The 22,178-nt window shown below is 36.9% G+C and overlaps 1 protein-coding gene across 1 annotated transcript; it reads right to left on the bottom strand.

Moving 5' to 3' along the window:
• Nucleotides 1–836: 836 nt before the first annotated feature.
• On the bottom strand, nt 837–8,215 carry LOC149206212 (calmodulin). The gene is made up of 2 exons (XM_089395353.1): nt 8,000–8,215; nt 837–1,475 (listed from the first exon to the last, which is right to left on the bottom strand). The coding sequence occupies exons 1-2, from the start codon at nt 8,088–8,090 to the stop codon at nt 1,102–1,104; spliced, it is 465 nt and encodes a 154-aa protein (XP_089251479.1). The 5' UTR covers nt 8,091–8,215; the 3' UTR covers nt 837–1,101.
• Between the last annotated feature and the right edge of the window lie 13,963 nt (nt 8,216–22,178).

A 22,178-nucleotide genomic window follows, 5' to 3' on the forward strand; every position in this document is an offset into this window, starting at 1 on the left:
CATTCCCATCTTCGATCCATGATCCACTTGTTAACAGTTGCAAAGTTGACAAATGGAAAAATGAACCAATAAAATATAATAAACATGGCGTCCAATCAAATCAGATGATCATGTCTTAATATTTTCTAAAAGATGCTACGGCATACAATCATAGAATCAGACTCATGAATTGCATTTTAATCGACACTCCCAATTTGCAATAATGGAAAGAGAACTACCAAAACAACATGAGCCAAAACAGTTTACTGAAATACTATTAATAGCTGAATAAATTCTCCCTTGGCGCCCACATGGTAGAATCACTGTTCACATGAACAGTGAAAACACAATTTGTGTGCTTAGGGCTTTAACAAATCAGTATAGGTCTCAAACTCTCCCAAAAAGATTACCTGGCCAAGAAGCCTAATCGTAGTACATCTTACTATTAGGTATGGCATGGAAGACAGACGGTTTAATTTCCAAATGTCACTTGCAATATAACTAGAGTCTCAAGCCAAAATATTTAAGATGCTGTAGTTATACTTAGTCTCGATTGACTGGAGCCACTGCACCTTTTCACGTGAACCATTGAACAATTTTGCATGAACATCACGGAGGTTGTAAGCTTGTCTGGTTATTTAACAACTTGCCTAGTGAAAGCAATATGTTATTTAACAATTTGCCTAGTGAATGCAATATGAAAGCATGCTTGGCAAAAGTCTTACAATCATAGAGTCACAAAAAATTAGGTAACACCATAGAAACTTCAGAAAAACAAAAGATAATACCATACAAATTTCCCAATAACAACAAAACAAAACTTCCAAAAAAGCAGGAAGACAATATTAATACAGAGATAAAAAAGCAAAACAATCTACATTTGATCCCAATAGGAAGAAAGCAATAACTAAACAGTCCTTACAAATCCCAAAGGCAAATATAACCAAGGAGGTTCAGAGATAGATTTGCAAAGTAAACACACAACATTGCAGCATGCCCCCATACAGAAGAGGTAAATCATGAAGTTCTGAAAAAATGCTGCATACAAGTATTCAGTGGAGGCACCTGATCCTACAATAATCTCAATACATTCAGGACATTCAGGACAAACATGTAAAAGGTTCACTTTGCCATCATAACTTTCACAAATTCCTCATAATTGATTTGTCCATCCCCATCCACATCAGCCTCCCGAATCATTTCATCCACTTCCTCATCAGTAAGCTTCTCTCCGAGGTTTGTCATGACATGACGTAGCTCAGCAGCAGAGATAAAACCATTTTGATCCTTGTCAAAAACACGGAATGCTTCCTTCAGCTCCTCTTCAGAATCAGTATCCTTCATCTTCCTTGCCATGAGATTAAGAAACTCAGGAAAATCAATGGTACCGTTGCCATCTGCATCAACTTCATTTATCATGTCTTGGAGCTCTGCTTCTGTAGGATTTTGACCTAGAGAACGCATTACAGTCCCCAGTTCTTTTGTTGTGATACATCCTGTATAAATACCATAACACTGAATATTATATAAAATACAACGACGCTTCGATAGAACACTAGTGTAGAAGAAGCAGCAGCTAAGCATTTATAGGAAATTACTATGGAAGGAAAGCCAATAAAGAACTTGAGAGTAAAACTCAGAAACAGAATTATAGATTTCTATCACATACACATCATTTATCCCCATAGTGGCTTAATAGAAAAGCTGATGAAGAACTTGAGAGTAGAACTCAGAAACAGAATTATGGATTTCTAGTTTTAGTTTTAAATAGCAGTGAATGCATAGAGTTGCATTTACAGCATGTTTGAGGGTCGCAGAAATGGCTCCAATGTAAGCCCAAAGAAGAAACCAGGATTCTTAATTCTTACATCCCCTTCTGCCCATCATGTTCTAGTTCCTTTTGAACTCAGAAACAAGCAAGCAACCAAGTCTTTACAGAAGAGGCATTCTTGAAGATGCAACCAAGTCTTTACAGAAGAGGCATTCTTGAAGATGCAACCAAGTCTCAGCTGAATGTCCTGACTGCGATCTGCATCTTTGAAACTTTACAATGCCAATGCTGAAAACTTCAAGCAGCAGGTAGACCTCGCACTCAACTACCACTCCCATAGAATGTGGTAGATTTCATTGCTAATTCGTCAAATGTATGATATCCAATTCAGTTAACGAAAAATGGCAAGTATAATGCATTAAAACAGAATATACACACAAGATGAGCCTACTACTAAGAAAATTATGTAAGATAGAAAGCATATGGAGATGTTTTTACAAAGGACAGAGTTTTCTGAACTTGAGAAATGGCAACATTATCATGGCTGACTATCATTACAGCATGTTAATTGGCTCAAAGATGAAGACAAAGTTTCATTAAAAGTTGTTTCTAATAAAAGTTTGCCAGAATGTCCATCCTATTAGAATTTTCGTTGATGGTCTTATCCACCCAAAACAGATTAATTCTGTGAATCAGCATTGACGCTTTATGTTTATTTCTAGCAGTCATTATTTGAAACCTCGTAATACTATTTGTACCCATAAACCTAGCTGACCAGGTCAAGCTTGATAAGGCATCGGTAATATATTACAGAAATAGAACACTGAGTTAACAGGATATTTCTAGAATGGTTCTTGTGATATAGCTCAGAGTTTGCATATATGATAGATCATAGAAGTCAATCCCTTGACTCAAATAAATACACAAGTTGAGTATAAATGGCACATGGCACAGATACAAAAACGTGTCGACTATACTATAGCAGAAACACATGTGCAACACTATAGATTCTCACAAGAGCCTGAAGGTCGAGAACTGTCAAGAATAGTTGTAATACTCAGTTCTAAAGCAAAGTCCTGTTAAGCACAGCAGATCAAAGTAGCATTTCCATTGATATTTGTAGGCTAGGGAATCAGTGATTGATCTCAACATTTAATCAGCAGTCAACAATCATTCAGCAGAATCGCATCGCGTTGTTGTTGAGAGAAGACAAATTCGAGACACCTAAAAGTTGCTCCAGCTTATAAATCAACCTCAATAATTGGTGTTTGAAGGTGTTGATAAGGAGACGGATCACTTTCATGGATCTCTTGAACTTGCCAACAGGAGCTTGAACTTGAACTCGGAGTTGAAACACTGAACCACTTTGAGTTGGGATAACAATCAATACTGGCTAGTATGACAATATAATAACAGTGCTGAATTCTACCAACGGTAATGGAAAAATCTATCCTTCTGCTGAGAGAGATGATAGAAAAGTTTGAAGTACTGGGAAGCACGAAATAATGGGAAATACAAAATACAGAGAAAGTATATCCAGCCACTAACACTACCTTTGTGACCCTAGTCACACTGATACCAAACATGGATACAATATCTAACTGGCATATGTTCTCATAATGTTAGCTATAAAACCATTAAGATTTTTATTTAATAGTGGCAAATTATTGATAGAATGATCGCAAAGAATAAATCTCCATATCTCTTTGCAATGTATGTCATAAGATCATCACAACAGTCTTGGCTAATAGACTAGCAAAATTTCTGAATGACCACAAAAAAATCAGACAGCCTTTATCCCAGGAAGGAATATTTTAGACAGCACAACAGTGGTAACAGAGACTTTCCATTCAGTTAGGACAGCAAGTTCCCCAACAACATTTCCCAAATTAGACATGGCGAAAGCATATGATTAAGTTTGTAAAAGCCTTTGCCACTAGCTTATGGAAGAAAGGTGCCAAGGTTATCCAAGTGAGCGGTCTTTTTTAGTAAAGGAAAAAATTGTCTAGGATCCCAGGTCATAAAATATATATCAGTGACAGACAAGATCTTTGCAGATGACATCTTCAAGGTAAAGATAAACTAAGTTCAAATCTGGTGACAAACTCTTTATTTCTCAAATGCTTCAAATCATAAGGTAAATAATTAAATTTGACTAAGACAATGAGAAACAATAAAGTTTTTTCACAGAATAACAATGGTCTTCATCCAAACAACAGCCTGTGCATTTAAGGAAAAAGGCAGACTAGGAGTTCAAGACCCAGAATAGACCCATTTGTGATAGGCACAAAAGACTGAGACCCCTTAAGCCTATCGGATCAGATTTTGGAAGAAGATTTTATTGTCAAGAGCTAAACTAGTTACAAGATTCAAACAGCCTAAAAGTCTTATCAAACAATACCCCGTGTAACCATGATAAATTTTAATATTTATGAAAGCTTTCAAGAATGGCCCAGTTTTTTTTTTTGAGGATGGGGTGGAAGTGGCACTGATTGGTGGAAGACAAATGATGAGGTCCTAACATAGGAACAATGGAGGCAACCCTAAAAATATAATTTAAAACCTTACACTTGCACAACTCCAATTAACCAAATTCATTTAAAGCAAGGGAGCCCCATGGACTGCTAGATGACCTTATGCCTGAATATCTATTTAATCAAGAAGTAGATATTCTAGAAATGGCCCAAGGACAACACCCTTTCCTAAGAAGGATCTCAACTTTCAAGCATGTACTACTAGAGGATTACGTTGGAAAGATAAGACATACAGATTTACAACCTTACCAGGACATGTGTGGACAGATTTAAGAAATCCTAGATTATAAGTGAACTGGAAATGTGACTGGTGAAGCCATATCCTCTGCCTAATGAGAATTTGGTCAAGAGAGCAGTTCATAGAACCTTTGTTATGGTAGAAACCTAAGTCACCTGACATGGGGATTTGGAATTCATAGGATACGGGGATTCGAGTATCGGATTCAGACACGTTGACCCCCCAGAATAGGACATGTAGGATTCATTATATATATATATATATATATTAAAAATTAGATATTTCTTACAAATTCTCATTAATGATACAAATTCATTGATTTCAAACATAGATCTTCATCAAGATGTTAGTTTTACTGTTTACAAAGTAAGTTAGTAACATTATAGCATGCATAGGACATACAAAATTCAAATATCTGCATAAACCCTCATAAACCCTCCCAACCCTCGTAAACCTCATAAACCCTCACTCATAAACCCTCCCCCATAAACCTCATAAACCCTCACCTTTTTGGGATTCGAATCCCAAAATCGGGACACGACCAGGATTCGATGGTGTCCTGTTAGAACACGTGGTGTCCCATTTTAGGATTCAAATTCCCATCGAATCATGTCGGATTCGGACATGTGGCCTGTTTTGGACAAATCCGGTTTCATAGGTAGAAACAGTGAAAATACTGTCAAGGAGAAGACCTAAGAAGTGTCCAGATTCCATTGTGTGCAACTGAAGAAGATACGTTGGATCATATTTTATGGAAATGACAATGCCCAATGGACAAAGGACATCCAGAAGTCAACATTAAAAAGATTTATTTTAGAAAGGTTGGTAAGAGACCTGGATCTGTGCTAAATAAGAGGAGAATCTGTTTGTGCTATGGCATGGGAAAAACCAAAGAAGAAAAGGTGAAAGGACAGATTCAACTTCTCTTATTGCTAAGTAAAGCTGGGCTGTATTCGATCTGGAAAAAACTTAAAAGCAACTCCGCCCATTTCCAAGTATTGATGTTGCCAAAAGCAACAGTTTTGGAAAGTACAAGAGAGTAGTTGGGACAATTAAATCTAAGAATAGCTGAGACAAGTTCAAATCAGACTAGCCAAAAATTTTCCAGTCTCCCACCTATAGGTAATGAGATTCCTTAGATTGGGAGATATCAAACCTATCAATAACAAATGGGAAGAGCCAAGGTTTGTGTTAAGACCCCAATATTAAACCAACAATTTTTAAAGGTAAGCCAATTATTATTTGGAGGTGGAGAAGTTCTATAAAGGCTTCCAGATGAATACCAAGATGAAGGAAAATGTTCTTAATTCTAAAACATTACCATTAATCACATAGCATTAGTAGGGCCCTAGGGTTGAATATTTTGCTGCCCCATTCATAATATTATTGTTTGTTTTCTTTTTTTAAATTTCCATTCCAAGGGTCTTTAGTCACATTGTACAGAACCGGCCAGTTCTGTACCAAATTGGCCTTTTCCAATTTTGTGCCCTGTCAGACCGGTTAAGGCCTGAAAATGGTCGGACCAGCTGGTTCAACCTGTTTTGGTCCAGTTCTGATAACACTGAATTCAATATCGTAAAATAACAGTGCATAGATAAAAGAAGATACAGACAAACCAGTTAAAGATAACATCAAAGAACTCAGAGCAAGACTAGTGGCAGAAGGGAGATCATTGATTTCACAATGGCTACAATTGCAGAGGAAGGCTTATTTATGGAGAAATGGATAGCCAGGTTGCAAGTAGATGACCCATTTGAGATTATATATGTAACAGCAGAAATATGCCAGGAAACAGGTTATTTTGGTTCTTGGAGGTCAACAAAGACGTATTGGTTGTTGGATGACTAGACTCAAGCACGAGAAAATGAAATACAAAGGACAAGGAGAGAAGCATACACCTGGTGTATTTATTAAATGTGGTGCTGGAGGAGGTACTTGTCGAAAGTGAAAATTGCCGACAGTAGACCAACACAGGCACTGAGGTTAGAGATGGGAATGCGTGATTTGCTATTTGACAATGGTTGCAAGCAGCCAATTCAGCATTACACATAAGGAGGCTGTGTCCGAAGCACATGTAACCACTCTCCACGATTGGAATTGGGAGCTTCCGAATCAGCACGATGCTTCATTTCTATAAATGCTAATGATAAGCCACAAAATGATGCTATAATCTTTTCTTGTAATAACAAACTTTGTAGTGATGTGATCCCTACAAAGATTTTTCCAAACAAGGAGAACATTGGTGCTATATGAGTGGTTCCTTGCTAGAAGCATCTTAAGTTCTAAAATTAAATTACAATGGGTGATCCTTGAAAGGAACATGTTGACTTTCAATGAAAACTAAATTAGCCAAACATCACAAGGTTTCTTATATTCATTTTTAATCTTGGAATCTGGGAAGAAACAATTACAAATGTCTCTCACCCAGCTGCCACATAATAGGACAAGTCAATCATTCTCCCTAGTTAGAAATAGGGTGAAACTCCTCCCCCCGTGAGTTTTCATAAATTTGGTGGGTTTCTCCAGACGTCCCCCATGTGTGTTTCCCCGCACCCACATCCCAAAAACTTGGTGGAACACTTGTAAACTGTAAATGCAAACTATCACTAATCAAAACCTGTACTAAAAGGAACATTAAGCTTAGTTCAAGAGAGCGAGAAAGCCATTATTATCGAATATGGTGCTGAAGCAAATTAGGAGGCTAGAGAAAACCTTGAATAAAGCAAATATGGGAAAAAACAAAGGCTAAAGCAAAATAATGGCCTTTATATACTGAGAGTTCACTACCTAAATGAATCAGATAAAAACATCAATACAAACGTAGAAAAAGTACACGGCTACAATTGTCTCTGCAGATTCTCAAATATATGACGACCTGACAAATAATACTAGACAGAGGACCAAGATATAAACTCGGTCGGTGATTATACGCCAGAAAAAACTATTTTCAGACATTTTTATTCTGTTTGTACTGTTATTTTCGTTGTCTGAAAGGGTTTGCAGGTGCCAAAGCTTTTGAGGAGTTAGTTATAGCCAAATTTACATATTTTCGATCATTTACAACTGTTTGAAAAGGGGGAAAACAATTGCTACTCTAGAATTTGCATTTATGAGGAGGAAATTTGAAGAGATTTTCCATATAAACAGGAGAAAAGGCTTTTTGCAGAAACAAACATCAATAAATCAACACGCAGTGGCTCTAAACACTCTGAAGATTAACTTCCCGCGGCCGATTGGGTTAATGAGATTAATCTCATAATAAGATGATGTTTTTTTCATTTACCCTAACAGAATCAGGTAAAATAGTTCCCCAAAAACGTATATATCTATCCATTACAGCTGCCTTGTAAGGCTACCTGTTGGGTATTTGAAAAACAATTCAATCTTTACAGAACCGAATGGATGTGCGATAAAATCCACTGTAAGGGCATATTTTTATCGTTAAAACAAAAGAAGAAGTGCAGGGCTGAGAATTACCGTCCCCATCCTTGTCAAATAAGCTGAAAGCCTCCTTGAATTCGGAGATCTGCTCTTCAGTGAGCTGCTCAACGATTCTGGTCGCCTCCATCGCTGAAGAATATCACCCAACCAATCGATCAGTATAATGATTGCGTAGCCTCGCTCTGCTCAGAGCTTCTCCAATCCCTTCCCTTGTAGCAAAAGCGCTTGACGCAACCTTGCTGTCTCTCTCTATGTATATGTATAAAGTCCTTAGATTCCTTGTGGTGGTGGTACCTGACTATTATTATAAAATTTTAATTACGTTAAGTCAAGGGATTAATGGCTTAAATTTTGAGGCCATCCAAGTCAAGCCCGTCCCCTTTTTGCACTTTGTGTCCGGCTGGAACAGAATGGAATCATATAATATATATTTTTTTGTTTACAAATGTTCTCTCAATTCTCTCACTTCTCAATGTTAGGATTCATGTGTCCTTTTAATATTTTTTAAAATATGATTAACCATAAATGTATATAAATTGAAGTGGTCAATGAGTGTGAAATGGTCATAAATAGAAATTATAAATGAGTATGTTGGTAGATGAAAATGAGAATAGTTTAAACATTTTATTTTTTAATTATTATAGCAATTGGTTTACATTATTATAGTAATTGGTTTATGTAAAAACCAATTATTAGTAGTAAAATTATATTTTTTATTATTTAAATGTATAGATACATTCTGTTATAAAAAAATTATTATATAAAGATTTTGTAATTTTAATGAAACATATTAATTGTAATTTAATTTTTTTATATAATTTTTAGTTAATTTTATTTAAAATTTGGTAGTAATTTATTGGAATCACAAGTTTGAGCTATAAAATATGTATAATCTAAATATTTTAGCAGTTTTCAAGGTGTTAAATTTATTTATACATTCAAAAACAAATTTTAAATAACAAAAAATTATGATCTTACCCAAAATTGTATTGTCAAATATTAACTAAAACATAAAATATAGCACTAAATTTAAAATATAAAATATTCATACAATCATCAAAAATGAAATGTTATTATTTTATTATTGAAGGTTTGATTATCAGGAGGAAATGTTTTTTATTAACTTTTACATTATAATATTTATTATTAAACAATTAGGACTTTTTTTATGAGAATCATTTAAAAAAGTCAAATTGTGTAAATGTAATAATTAAGTATTTTTTGCCCTTGGGGCGTAGAATAGATGGTGATGGGGTGGACTGCTAAGTCACTTTGTGATGTGAAGCTCATTGATTCGAAACTTCGTGTGCAAAAGTCCAACTATGTTAAGGTTAGTGTGGACTAAGTCAAGTGCAAACCCCGGGTGATTTTGACGGCTTAGATACCCCTAGGTCGCGGTTTCTCAAGCCAAATGTTAAGCCTACAATCATATCAAGACTCAAATAACTTGACTAACAAAATAATAATAATAATTAAGTAATTTTTTGTTGGGAATTTTTTTTTTTACATGTAAGTCATGAATAAATGATTGAATGTAATGCTATCATTATTATGAATTTTTGTTTTGACCTTAAACAATAATTTGGATTTGTCTTAACCTCAGAACTATGAATAATAGGAATCACTTATCTAAAGGTGTAAACCATTTTAATGGTGAAAATCATTAGGAAAAGTTTAAACCTCAGAAATTTAATCACCGTGACTCTTATATATGCTCGGTTAAGATGGATTTACAAAAGTAGATAAGTAAGCAAACGTACAATTATTTATGCAATACAATGACCCAAAATATCAAAAGAATCATATAAGATGGTAACATATTATTACTTTTCACTTTTGAAAAGAACTATTGTACACATACCCTCACCCATAAGGACGACCACTAAAAGGATGCACAATTAGACACACATGCACACCCTCAACCCTAGGGAGAGTTGCTTATGGGGGGGAATGCATAAATTTGGTGTGAAGGTGTGCATCCTTCACACCCATCTCCCCCCCCCTCCCCCTCTCCCCACAAGTGGTTCTCCCTAGGAATGAGTATGTGCATGTATGTTATAGTAGGGGGAAGAAGTGTATCCTTCATGCAGCACCCCCTAACCCTGGACACCAAACAAGTGATCCTCCCTACATATGAAGGTGTGCATATGTGTCATATTTATGGGGTAAAGGTCTGCATTTTTCACTCCCTCATGCGTGACCTTCCTTGGGGTGAGGGTGTGCATGTGTGTCATACCCTCTCAGTGTTAGGTCTCTATAATACTAGTGTAGCCCCCTTATTGTGATTGTTAGTATAGCCCCCTATTGTTATTGTTGTGCCCATGTAGCCCCCATATTGTAATTGTTGTGCCCTTACATTATTATTGTTATGTAGGATCTGACTATATTGTGACCCCTTACACTCCTATATATACGAAGGACGTCTTATCATTTGTATCATCCAAGAATTGTTCATTTATGTGATGTAAAGGAGGTTTCCCCCTCGAAGATATTATTTCTCAAGTTGTTGATCTATCTTTTCTTCTATTTTGTGAGCTTGTTACATAACACTTGGTATCAAAGCTTTGGATTCTAAGGTTTCATTGTTTCAAACAGGTCATCTTGGCATTTTCATATAACGTTTTTTCTACGAAGCTTCAGAAGCTGAAATTTCGATCACATGGAGCCGAAATCTTGTTGAACTTCATGTAGAAATTTCAGATCTTGGTTCACTATATTTTCTAAGATATGGTCCGAAGAAGTTAGGGTTTTTGCATGCTCCAAAATTCAGTCTCAAACAGGTGACCTAGGGAAAATCAACATAACTTTCTATATGAGCATCGAATTTGAATTTAGTAAAAAGTGAATGAAAGTACACAAATTGTAGTTTTTCATGTATTGTTTTCAAGGTTGAAGGTTGAAACAATGACACATGGAATTTCGTTCAAGTTTGCTCTACTAAACCAGTCCATAACTAGGTCATTGTGGGAGATTGGGCATAACTTTTCCTTGAGGAATCCAATCTCAGTCTGACTTGTGGCGTTGGAAAGAAGACTCATAGGGATATCACAGGACAAAATTTCAGACCTTGGAGAGCCGAAATTACAGAGTTACAACTGTTTCAACATCGAGTTCCTAAAAGCAAGAAAAAGGTGTGTAATTTTTTAAAAATTGCATAACTTTTGTTTGAAAAATCAGTTGAAGTGATTCCAAGGGAATATTGAAGCATAGATATTAGTATTTGGTTCTAAAATTCCTCCCAAACAAAAGAATACTACACCCATTAAGCCCTTATAAAGCTCTATATGATGCATGAAGAGGAAGAATTGCAACATGATATTTCAAAATTGCTGGACCAAGTGCAACAAATTTCGCTTTCACAAAGAGAAACCAAAGATTAACTAAAAGGGAGTATGGATGGTTTTAAATCCGAAATAAAAGGTTTGAAGGATAGTTTAAAAGTAGACGTGGAAGAAATGATGAATGTCAAGATGGAAGGGTTGAAGGAAGGGTTGACAAAGTTGCTGCAAGAAAGGCTTCCCAGTGGTGACAAGGTAATCCATGAAAATCGTGATGAGGACAAAAGGAATATGAATTATGATTTTAGAGACTCCAATATTGGGTTTAATACCCACCACATTCCAAAGATTGATATGAGGAATTTTTATGGCAAGGATCTGATAACATGGATACTACAGATGGAGCAATATTTTGATCTCCATGATGTGCAACACACACAAAAGGTACACGTTGCATCTTTATATTTAGAACCCAATCAGTTTGTATGGTATTTATGGCTTTTTTTTCTCATAAACCACTTATCACTTAGTTATGGCTTTTTTTTCTCATAAACCACTTATCACTTAGTCAATTTTTACAAAGGAAATGATAGCACATTATGAGGATACAAATGGAAACACCTTCTTTAGCTAATTGATAAATCTCAAACAAAAGGGTCCAATGGCGGAGAACATTGATGACTTCCAAAAATTGAATATCAAGGTAACTGATATTCCAAAGGAGCATAATATTGATGTCTTCATAGGGACTTTAAAGGATAACATCCAACATGAGGTTCGCCTTAAGGAACCTGATTCATTGGAGAAGGCATTCAAGATGGCAAGAAAAGTTGAAAGAAAAAATTATGGCAACATGGAAGTCTACCACTCACAACTATAAAGATGGAAGTGTTGTCGCTCCTAGCCTTCCATAACCCACAAGGTTGAAAACACAAAAATTGGAGGAAAAATGTGCAAAAGGGCTTTGTTACAGTTGTGATAGCAAATACACTAAAGGTCATAAGTGTGTTGACAAGGAATTATTTTATATAGATTGTGAAGAGGAGGATGAAAAGGAACAAGAAACATCAAAAGCAGAGGATATACACCAGGAACCAACCCTAGAGAAAGAAATAACTTGTAATGCATTGGCGGGAATTACCATTCCTCAAACTCTCAAGATAAAAGGATATATCAAGAAGAAAAAGGTAATAGTGTTAACTGATTCAGGTAGTACCCATAATTTTATTCATTGTAAGATACCAAGGAATTGAATTGCTTTCTATATCGAGCACCAGAGTGTCAAGTGATGTTTGCAAATGGAGGAACTATAAATTGCTCTGGAAAGTTCCATAATATCAAGCTAACCATGTGGGAATATGTATTGAATAGTCCAATGCTTTCCATTCCAACAGGTAGTGTTGATGTTCTACTAGAAGTCCAATGGTTATAATCTTGGGGCAATAACTTTTCATTTTCAAGAACTTTTCTTGATTTTTTTTGGGAACGAAAGGAAGTTGAATTAAGGGGTAACACAGGGAAACCAGGGAATATAATCATCTCTAATGGCATGACAAAGCTTTTGAAGAAGGAACAATGGGGCATAATTGCACAATTATGCTCACTAGAGGTTCAAACATTAAAATCATCTATTTCTCTAGATTTCCAAAAGGTCTTGGACAAACATTCCAAGGTATTTGAGACTCCTAAAGGCTTTTTGTCTATTCGTGATTGTGATCATGCTATTAATTTGATTCCAAGAAGTGTTCCTCCAAACACCAGAGCTTACAGATATCCCTATGCCCAAAAGAGTGAAATTGAACGTATGGTTACATAAATGTTAGAGGACTGTATAATTCAACCTTAGTCAAAGTTCTTTCTCTGCTCTAGTAGTATTGATGCACAAGAAGGATGGATCATGGTGTATGTGTCCAGATTGTAGGGAGCTCAACAAGCTCACTATTAAAGATAAATTTCTCATTCCCGTTATTGATGAATTGTTGGATGAATTACATGGAGAAATTTAATTCACCAAGTTGGATCTTTGTTCAGGGTATCATCAAATTAAAATGAAGATTGAAGACACTCTGAAAACAACATGAAAAACTCATGAAGGTCATTATGAATTTTTGGTCATGCCTTTTGGCCTTACTAATGCACCTTCAACATTTCAAGGTTTGATGAACTCCATTTTCAAACCCTTCCTTAGAAAATTTGTGTTAGTATTTTTTGATGATATACTAATCTACAATAAGACTTGAAAGGATCATGTTCAACATGTTGATAGGGTGCTCAAACTATTGGAGGAGAAACAATTATATGAAAAAACATCCAAATGTTTCTTTGGAGTATAGGAGGTGGAATATTTGGGTCATATTGTATCTCATGATGGTGTTAAGGTAGACCCTAACAAAATTAAAGTCATTAAGGAATGGAAAATCCCCACAACCCTAAATCATCTTCAAGGATTTCTTGGGTTGACAAGGTATTATCACAAGTTTGTTAAGAATTATGGGAGAATAACAACACCTCTAACAACATTACTGAAGAAAGATGCATTTTATTGGACTCCAGAAGCAACTAAGGCCTTTGAACATCTTAAAGAGACAATGTGCCAAGCACTGGTCTTAGCTACGTCAGACTTCACAAAAAACTTTACTGTGGAATGTAATGCCTCAGGAAATGGAATTAGTGTTGTTTTAATGCAAGAAGGAAAACCCATTTCTTTTGAAAGTCGTCCAATCAAGGGAAAGTATTTACACAAACCTATTTATGAGAAGGAAATAATGGCAATACTACATGCACTAAAGTAATGGCAACCTTACCTAATGGGAAGACACTTCAAGGTAAAAACTGATCATGATAGTCTTAAATACTTTTTGGAACAAAGATTGTATTTAGAAGAGTAGCAAAATTGGGTCACAAAGATGTTGGGTTATGACTTTGAAATCATCTACAAAAATGGGAAGCAAAATGTTGTTACAGATGCACTCCCAAGAAAGGATGAGGACGTGGAAGCATTGCTTTGTGCCATTTCTATTATCCAACCTGATTGGATAACTGAAGCAAGAGATGAATGGAAGAATAACAAAGAGGTGTGGACACTCATTCAAAATTTGTAGCAAGATCCCAATACATCTAATACATTTATCTGGAAAAATGATTCATTATGGTACAAAGATCGCTTATATCTTTGTAAGAATTCCCACTCAAACAAAAGATTCTTTTGGAATTGCACACCTCCCCCTTAGGAGGGCACTCGTGATTTTTTAAAAGTTACCACAGGGTCAAGAATTTTTTTTTTGGGATGGACTTAAATCTGATATTTAGAAGTTTGTGGCAGAATGTTTAGTTTTCCAACAAAATAAAGTTGAGACAATTAAGACCCCGGGTCTATTACAACCTTTAGCCATTCCAAGTCAGCGCTAGGAGGAGGTCTCAATGGATTTTATCATAGGTTTACCCAAGTCTGAAGGAAAGAGTGTCATCATGGTGGTAGTTGATAGAATTATCAAGTATGCACACTTTTGTGCATTAACTCATCCTTTTAAAGCTAATACAATTGCTACTACGTTTATGGAAACAATTCAAAAGCTACATGGAAACCCAAAGATTATTGTAAGTGGCAAAGATCCCATTTTCACTGGAATTTTTTGGATGAAATTATTTTCTTGTCTTGGTACTCAATCAGCTCATAGCTCATCTTATCATCCTCAATCTGACGGGAAAACTGAGATAGTGAACAAATGTTTGGAAGGATATCTTCGTTGCTTTGTATCTGATAAACAAACACAATGGTTCAAGTGGTTATATTTGTTGATTTTTGTGTAGCTTGGGAAGTAATCCAAGCCCTAGTGTTCAAGGGTTGGAGGTTAAAGCACCACAATTAGGTTTGTGGGCTTAGAACCCAAGCTTGAGGTTTTGCACCCAATCGTGTCTGGGGCAATTCCGGAAGCACATTTCTACATGTGATGGCATGAGACAATAGAGGGCGGAAAGGAGAATCCAACGCTTCAAGAATCGTCGAATTCCAAGTTGTAGAAGTGGGGAAATGAATTTTTGAAGTTGGAAAATAATTATTGGTTTTCAAGTCATGTAGGCTTGAAGTAAAATTTAGCCAGTAGATGTGTCTCTTTACTAATTCGCTGGATCCCCTTTATTGGCCTTAAATAAAGGGTGATTTGATGTGTTATAGGCATCCATTTGTGCAACATCATATCAAGGAAAAGGACCTCTGAAATTAGCCCTAGCCGCAATAAAGGAGAGGCTCTAGACAACGTGGAGGAGGGTTTGAATTCTATGATGGAGGCCGAGTGAGCTACAGTGACAACGTGTTAGCACTCCATAGTTTTCCCTAGGCTAAAAAGAGAAAACTCAGAGGTAACCACAAACCTCTTTTGGTTGAATGACTGGTCTTCTTCAACTTGAGGGGGCTCCCTCACTGAGTAGATTGAGAGATAAAACTTTTAAATATGATCTTTGACAGAGACCAGTTCTGAAAATGTTTGATTTTTGGTATGAGGGTAGTAGAGGGTTCTAGGAAAAACTAGTGATGCGGTCATGATCTCCCTGATCCAACATGCTGATGTATTCCCAATTTCATGTATAGAGGCTCAATTAGTATGGCTTCAGAATGAACAACAAATTGTAGTATAGTGAAGATGGGGATATCAAGACATTCATCGAAAATAGTAGAATAACTAATAGTTCATTACTGCAACTTAGATAAATGACTATCAAGAAGAAAACACAAAATTGTCAAAGGCATACATATTCCATTTGCAAACTGAAATATTTGGCACAGCTAGACATGAGCATATGAAATGAATTCAAGTGTAACTATTCCATACACCTTCAAATTAGTTTAATAAGATAACACAACAAGGATCATATATAACTAAGAAGAAACAATATCTGAAACATCCATACCATAAGTATCTCTGCAACTCCACTGGAATCTCTTCAACATTCAAGCATATGCATTAAAACAGATCACAAGAATAAACTACAATAATTTTCCTAGAAATAGTGAAACCAACAACAACCCTTTCATCTCCTATTCACTAGTTTAAATAGGCATATACATAAGATAGCATAATGTCCAAATTCAATGCATCTTCGATCCAACAGAGGATCGATTCCAAACTTCAAAAGGAGGAAAATTGTTGTTTTTCAAAGTCCTTTTCCTCAAAAACAAAAACAGAAAAGTGTCTTTTATCTTTAAAACTGAACTTTTCTCTAAAGAAACAACATTATCTTGGAATATGATCAGCATGAAGTGAAAATGGTAAAACGCAAAATGGTTGATTGTTGAGTGTGCAAAAGGTTACGTAGTGGCTGCGCAGCGACCAAAACTTTGTGCTTTTGAAACTGGCACATGGTGGACTACTAAGGAAGTGAGCTAGATGCCACACATGCTCCATGTCATCCCCTTGAAAACCTGACAGGTGGCTTCCCTCCAACATGCGTGTAGTAGTGTGGGCATGGAATGCGTAGCGCTTGCGTAGCAGATCTCCAACATTGTTTGCTGAATGCTTTCTAGTCCTGAAAAACGCCTTTATGCCACTAAATTCCACTCCAAAACATTAAAATCATACTACTATAACATCAATAACCTTTGAACTTAACACAAAATTTAAAACCTGAAGTAAGGCTTGATCACCTCCTCTTTATTTTGCCTGAAGATTTGCTACTGGAAGCCTTGGTGTTGGAGGTACGAGGAGTGAGGTCATGTTTTTCAATAGGAGATGACATAGTAGGTTTAATTTTAGTCACATACTTAGATTTTAGTTCAGGCACCCTTTTAGGAGAAGACATTTCAGCTGATCCTTCATACTTCTTTACCAATCCCCATGCCTCATCCAAACTTTGTTTCATGCTCCTTAACCTTGCTTCCAACACTAAATTCCTGACATATAAACTTTTGCATTGCCTCCTCACAGGAATAGACCATTTGATGAAATGTTTTCTTCTGTCAAGGGCCTGGGATGCCTCACGAACTTCATTATCATAGTTTTCAAGAATATCTTGGACTAAATTTTTATAGCTTTGATTTAGCTGCCTGAACTGGTTTACCTGTTCCTTGCTTTCTTCCAGCTCCTCCAAGCATCTTTGATATTCTTTCCATTGATTAAAGGGAGGTTTTCTAGGAGCTTGAGCTACCTGCTTCATCTGTTGCACAAATCTGAATTTGGACTTAGAAACCTTAACTGATGGCCCACTAAGCTCCATTGCAATCTTCTTAGCCTGCTCTGCAAATGAAACATGCTTCCCTTTTCCTTTAGCAATTGTTTCTAGAGGTGACTTCGCCTTGTCATCTGTTGGTTTGGTTGTCTCCTTCAGGTCCTTGTTTCCTCTTCTCAAGAATGTTGTTTTCACTTGATATTTAGAAAGTGCCTCTTTCATCCTAACCATTTTGGGACCCTCTTTTTCATATTGTATAGCACTTTGTTCAGGTTGTGCTATGTCTTCCTCTTTCTCTGGCTGCATTACTTCAGGTCCCTTCACTTCTTCCTCTTTGCCATGATCTTGTTTGTCTCCTTGTCTATCTTCAGAAATCTCTACCACTACTTGAGGGGCTACCTCTTCCTCATTCTTTTTAACTCTTGACCTTGTCCTAGGTCTCATTACAAATTTATCCTGAACTGTATCTTCAATCTTCACTTTAACCTTGGTGGGTTGTGTTGATGCCACATGTACCTTTGCTTCCTTGTTTGTCTTCTTATCCTTCATGTCTTGTTTTTCAACCTTCTTACCAAGCTTTCTTATGGGTTTTTTTCTTGGCTTTACATATTCCTTTTTCATTGATTTTATCTCCTTGACTGAATGGATAACTTCCTTCTTGAGTGTTCCCTGCATTTTATGTTCCTCCTCATCCACTTTTACTGATGAAGACCCAGCTTGAGGCAATAAATCTATACTAGAAAGGAAATCTAACCAATTCAATTTATTCTTTTCAACTGCATATTTAACTAAAATCTTGATAAGCGAGAAATGAAATAAACTAGAAGCATGATTGTCTTTTTGAATCTGCACTTTAACTGCCATTCTCTCTAAACTTTTGAGTAAAAAATAAGGTAGATTCATAGGTTTGTTCTCTGTAAAATGCCATAACAACCTCAAATGGTACTGATAAACCCTACTGAATCTTCCTTCACAGATGAAGTACCTCTGGATGACTTTCAAAAGATTGACATATTTCTCTTGAAGGTAAACACTGGGAAAAGTTGAGGCAAACTTGTCCAAAAATTCTGGTTTCACAAACTGTTTGAAAGCCAGGATGTCCAACTCATCTCCCTTAAACCATTTTCCCCTTACTATAGGGAGATTAGTGGCATCAACAATAAGTTTTTCAGTCACAAGAATCTCCACATTTCCTAGCTTGACTCTGCCATCTTGAAAATTGAGGGCAAACATACTAGTGAGCCTAGTATGGTGACCTATCTTCTGGACCTTCTGACAAAAGGGAGTACAACTTACATTTTCAAACTCTACCCTAATAGTAGGTGAGGATTTTATCAATCTCAAGGTGCTAGGCTCAGTGCGCACTAGATCTCCACATTTCTTACTAACAACAAGGACCATTTGATCTTGATAGCTAGCAGGTGAAACTCGACTTTGAAAAGGAGTTATGTGTATAGATTAGATGATACAAGATTGACAATGGTGACAACACAATTCAACTCAAGCAGTTGGGTCAAAGAGTTGGTGACAGGGTAGTTTCTGAGGTAAAAAAGTGAGTAGGAGAACTTAGAATCACTTATCAACTTATTTCAACCTCTTAGTAATCAACAGAATGAAAATAGTTTGTATTTATGAAAAATGAATGAGAACTTGGAAATGAAACTATATTGTTGGACAAAACAGGGTGTGCACAACGTTTGCTCCTTTAGTAGAAAATGCCCAAAGTTTGGCTGAATTTTATCGAGATACAAAATAGTAAGAACTCAAGAAAGGTCACTGACATCCTACCTCTCCCATCTCTGAGAATGAAATTGCATGTAGATGAATGCCCTGTTCAACAACTTTACGACCTTGACACCCTTTGCGCAGCAAGCGTGCAACACTCTTAATCTTGGCGTAGCAAGAGCGCAGCGCACTGTGTGAATTCCTCTGCGACCCAGATTCAAAACATGGTCTATTCCCAAATTCCCTATGGGAATAACAAATTCATTCACCTATGATAAGAGGAAATGAAAAATGGTGGCCTTCTACAATGGTTTGAAAGCAATTCAAAAACTTTGCTGATGTAATCGAGCTTGATGTTATTCAGCGTTGCACTTGAAAATAAATTATTTCAGAGTTTGGGATCATGAAAAAATATAGGGAAATGATGGAAGTATGATGAATAACTCGCATGAAATGGATAGGGACAAGGGTCAATCATCACACACAATGGTGTTTAGGTAAGGGAAAATTTAGGCCTAGGGATTTATACTTACAATAAAATGGGGGTGGGGAGGTCTAGGCCTGAAATAAGGAATAAGAATGATATGAATGTTTAGGAATAGGGGAATTTTGAGATAAGAAGGGAATAAGTGGATGGGAAGAAGGGAAAAATAATGATGTCTAAAGAGGGAACAAATTGGAACATTAATGATTGTACTGCTTTAACATCATTCCTTTAACTGTAGACACCCTATCAACATTCAATATCCTGACTCAGCAGTTTATTACAACAACTTTCAATGCTTAGATACCCCTTCCCATGACTGATTTTAATGACCAAGGTGATGACCAAAATCATCATGACTCTCTAGATAATGACAGGTCAAATTTATGATAGTGAAAACATTTATGAATTTGACCCCCTCCAAGACAGCAAAATGTAGTTCAAAGGTCTTCGACTAATAAATTAACCTACTCTAACACATTGAATTGTCTTTGGGCTAGCAAAGAGGACCGAGTTTGTTGTTCTAGAGGACGAGGAGGCTAGTTGTTAGGTCGAGCTTCTTGTGAGCAAAGATGTTGATGTTCGAGGAGTATTTGGGCACTATTTTGGAGGTTGTTGCTTAAGGAGGGTTGTTGTGCTAGGTTGTGTAGGAGGTTCCTTGAGGCTTGGCATCTATCCTTAGTGACATTGTGGGAGAGGAGTAGGATTCTTGGGGTGTGCCACAGCCCTTAAAGGGCCTGTTTGATGATTGTGGGAGGATTTAGGGCTACAGGAAGTGCCCTAACCAGGTGTCACAAACAACAATATACAAACACACATGCAACAGTGTTTTTGGAGGTATATTGGGTCAAAGATGTTGACCATAGCATGGATCATTTGATGCATAGCTTGAGGAGGCCTTAGTAGTTGTTTGGAGGAGCCCACATGAAATATTGGGAAGCTTACTAAGCAGCTAAGGTGATAGTAGGCACGTCAGATGAGAGGCAAAAGGACAACATCAAAGAGAGTTGCAAATGATCCCTTGGATGATGGCTTGATGATGTCCTAGGTGAGGACATATTGATGTGCCCAGATTTGTGCAATACCTCCTCCATTGCAGAGCAAAGGGCGGATTGGTAGAGTCTGTGGGTAGTCATGTGTAAGTGTCTCCTAGGTGTGAGGATGCCCTAGCTAGGTGCAAATGCTATATCATGGACTTGGTCACTCATGGACTGTTGGAGGGCAACGTGAGATTGGACCAAGTGTGGATGTGATTGGGCACTTATGGTCTACTAGAGGACAACATGATAATGTCCAATTTTGAGCCCGGTGAGCAACACCTTGATGGACAAAGGTAGTTGCGAGAGAGGCAGTTGATGAGCTCAAGGGCCTGATCAACTAGGAGCAGTTTGTGGAGCCCGAGACTTGTCTATGGAGAAGGACATCTACAACAGAAGATGGGCAGTCCTCCTAGCACGTGTTCATTGTGGGAGATGGACATATTGGAGTGATAGGTGGTAGCCCTAAGTTCCCTATGTTAGTCTTCATTGGAGTAACATAGGAAGACCATAGTGGGTGGAAATCCTTGAGTAGCTGCAGATTGAGAGTTGTTCACAAGTGGCGCTGTGAACAACTCGACAGGAGTCTCAATGTGTTGTGGCCTTGATGGACTAAGGCACAACTAGAGAGAAGATTGGATAGCCAAGATTCGGTGGCCAGAGGGACTTGGAGGATTATTAGAGGCAAGAGTTGCAAATCGAAACCTGAAGGACCGGGAAGGTATAGGGTATGACCTAGAGGAGTTGAGTGAGCATGCGACAGCTAGATGGTCAAAGTATCTTGTTGAGGGTAGGTTGGTTGTCGATGTAATTACACCAAGCCCCAGTTTTGTATCTTTTACTAGTGGATATATGAGGGCCATTATCCCTAGTACGGGAGCCCTAGACTATTGTATTATATGTTGTTTAATATAATGAAGTTGGGTTGAAAATTGTAAAAAGTTGTCCATATTTTGTGCATGTGTGATTTACTGTTGTTTATATTCCACTATGAAAATTAGTATTGTTGAGATTCTTGGTTTGGTAACATCTGATATTTTAACATTCTATCCTAGATCCAAGATCGTGGAAAAACAACATGGTATCAGAGGGTATTTGAGCTACTTTGAGGGACAGTGAATCAGAGTGTGCACAATAAAGCAACTCAGAGGGAGTTGTCGGTGTCTAGATCATGGAGCAAAGGGTTTAGCTGAAGACATGGAGATGTGGTCTCGATAGACTACATGATGAAAATTCCATGTAATAAAAGTAAATAAAGGAAAAATGATAACCATGGATGATGGGACACTTATTCCAAGTTGAACGTTGGGCAGAATCCTAGTGATGGGGATCACTTGTGATTGTTTATGGTTAAGGAAATTGGCAAAGGCAATGGCTAAGGCTTTGGAAAGGAAAAATGGTATTTTTGGCACATTTATTTATGAAAATAATGGAAATTAGGAGAAAGAGGAGGTGAAAGGTCACAAGTTGCATGTGAGGAGGAACATGAAGGAAAGTAATGGAAAATGAAGAAAATAGAGGCCTCATTC

The sequence above is a fragment of the Pinus tabuliformis genome, chromosome 1_2 (assembly GCF_031772625.1).
Source record: "Pinus tabuliformis cultivar Carrire ecotype Pingquan chromosome 1_2, CPIR1, whole genome shotgun sequence".
NCBI classification, from domain to species: Eukaryota; Viridiplantae; Streptophyta; class Pinopsida; order Pinales; family Pinaceae; genus Pinus; species Pinus tabuliformis.

Excerpts from the sequence above, each read along its gene's own strand:
- LOC149206212 (XM_089395353.1), bottom strand. The coding sequence starts at position 8,090 with ATGGAGGCGACCAGAATCGTTGAGCAGCTCACTGAAGAGCAGATCTCC. Across the intron at positions 1,476-7,999 it reads ATTTGACAAGGATGGGGACG|GATGTATCACAACAAAAGAA; the intron begins GTAATTCTCAGC and ends GTATTTATACAG.